The sequence below is a fragment of the Trypanosoma grayi genome (genome assembly GCF_000691245.1).
Source record: "Trypanosoma grayi strain ANR4 Tgr_2244_V1, whole genome shotgun sequence".
NCBI classification, from domain to species: domain Eukaryota; phylum Euglenozoa; class Kinetoplastea; order Trypanosomatida; family Trypanosomatidae; genus Trypanosoma; species Trypanosoma grayi.
The window spans coordinates 1-1012 of record NW_008827862.1 but is presented as its reverse complement, the minus strand read 5'-3'; the positions used below and the strand labels follow the sequence as shown (position 1 = coordinate 1012).

The following is a 1012-nucleotide window of genomic DNA, read 5'->3' as shown; positions in this document are numbered from 1 at the left end:
CAGCACCGTCACCGGCAGCGCAGCGGGAGCAGTGTACTCTCCATCACCATCATCATCGACACACACAGCGTACACACCAGCTTCTGCAGACAGCGCACGGCGGTCGGACAGATTCACACGCGACGAGCCGGAGGTGTTCACACACGCATCACGGTGCACCACCTTTTCCCCACTGCCAATAGTCACAAGGGGGCAGTTGTTGCCAGGGCACCACGCCAGGAACACACGGTTCAGCTTCGTCACCACAGATTCCGCATCCTGCAGCACGACATTTTTGTCTTTACCAGCTGTCAAGTACAGCGGTGTGACCATCAGCGCCTTCACCTCAAGAGATTCCGCACCCCACGGAAGGTATTGGTCATGCCAGCCATTTGACGTCAGACAGAGCCAGTATTCGCCTGGAGGGGGAAGATATCCGGGTGGTGGCATTTTGTAGCACCCAGCAGAGGCGGTGCAGGTACTATTGGTGTACCAGCAGTTATTGAAAGAGCGGACCAGCATGAAGCTCGAAGCCGTGGTGCCACTCGGGAGATTGGGTGCAAGCGATGCACTCATACCGTAATATGGAGAGGGTGTATTGAAAGTTGCTTCGGTTTCATTAAACATCATCAACTCTATGCTCAGAGTGGTCGTCAGAATAGAGAAAATGTTGGGTGGATCGGGAAACCTTATAATGGCTATGTCCCAACGTCCTGAAGTCGGATTACGACCATTAGGCTTGAATGTAATGGTATTGGTTCCCGCATCAAGAGCCGCCGGCCAGCCAGGATCGACAACAGAGGTGGAGTACGCGGCGAAGAGGTTTGAGCCAATCAGTGGTTGGGCATTGTCAACTTCGCAGGTGTACACGAAGCTGGAATTAATAAGTATAACGCTGGGAAAGCAGCTCTTGAGTGTCACCAAGGAATCGTCGTCGGCTGCAGGTGTGGCCATTCTCGTTCGGGGGACCATGCCACCAGCCGCAGCAGCAGCGCAACAAAGAAACGGTGCAGCCACAACCATCAGTACCAGA

General features: G+C 54.2%; 1 protein-coding gene across 1 annotated transcript; it reads right to left on the bottom strand.

Annotated features, from left to right (window-relative positions):
- Window positions 1-1012, bottom strand: DQ04_22441000 (hypothetical protein; the record flags this gene model as incomplete). Its single annotated transcript, XM_009318098.1, has 1 exon — window positions 1-1012. A coding segment is annotated over one exon (1012 nt), but the record flags the coding sequence as incomplete, so codon positions are not given.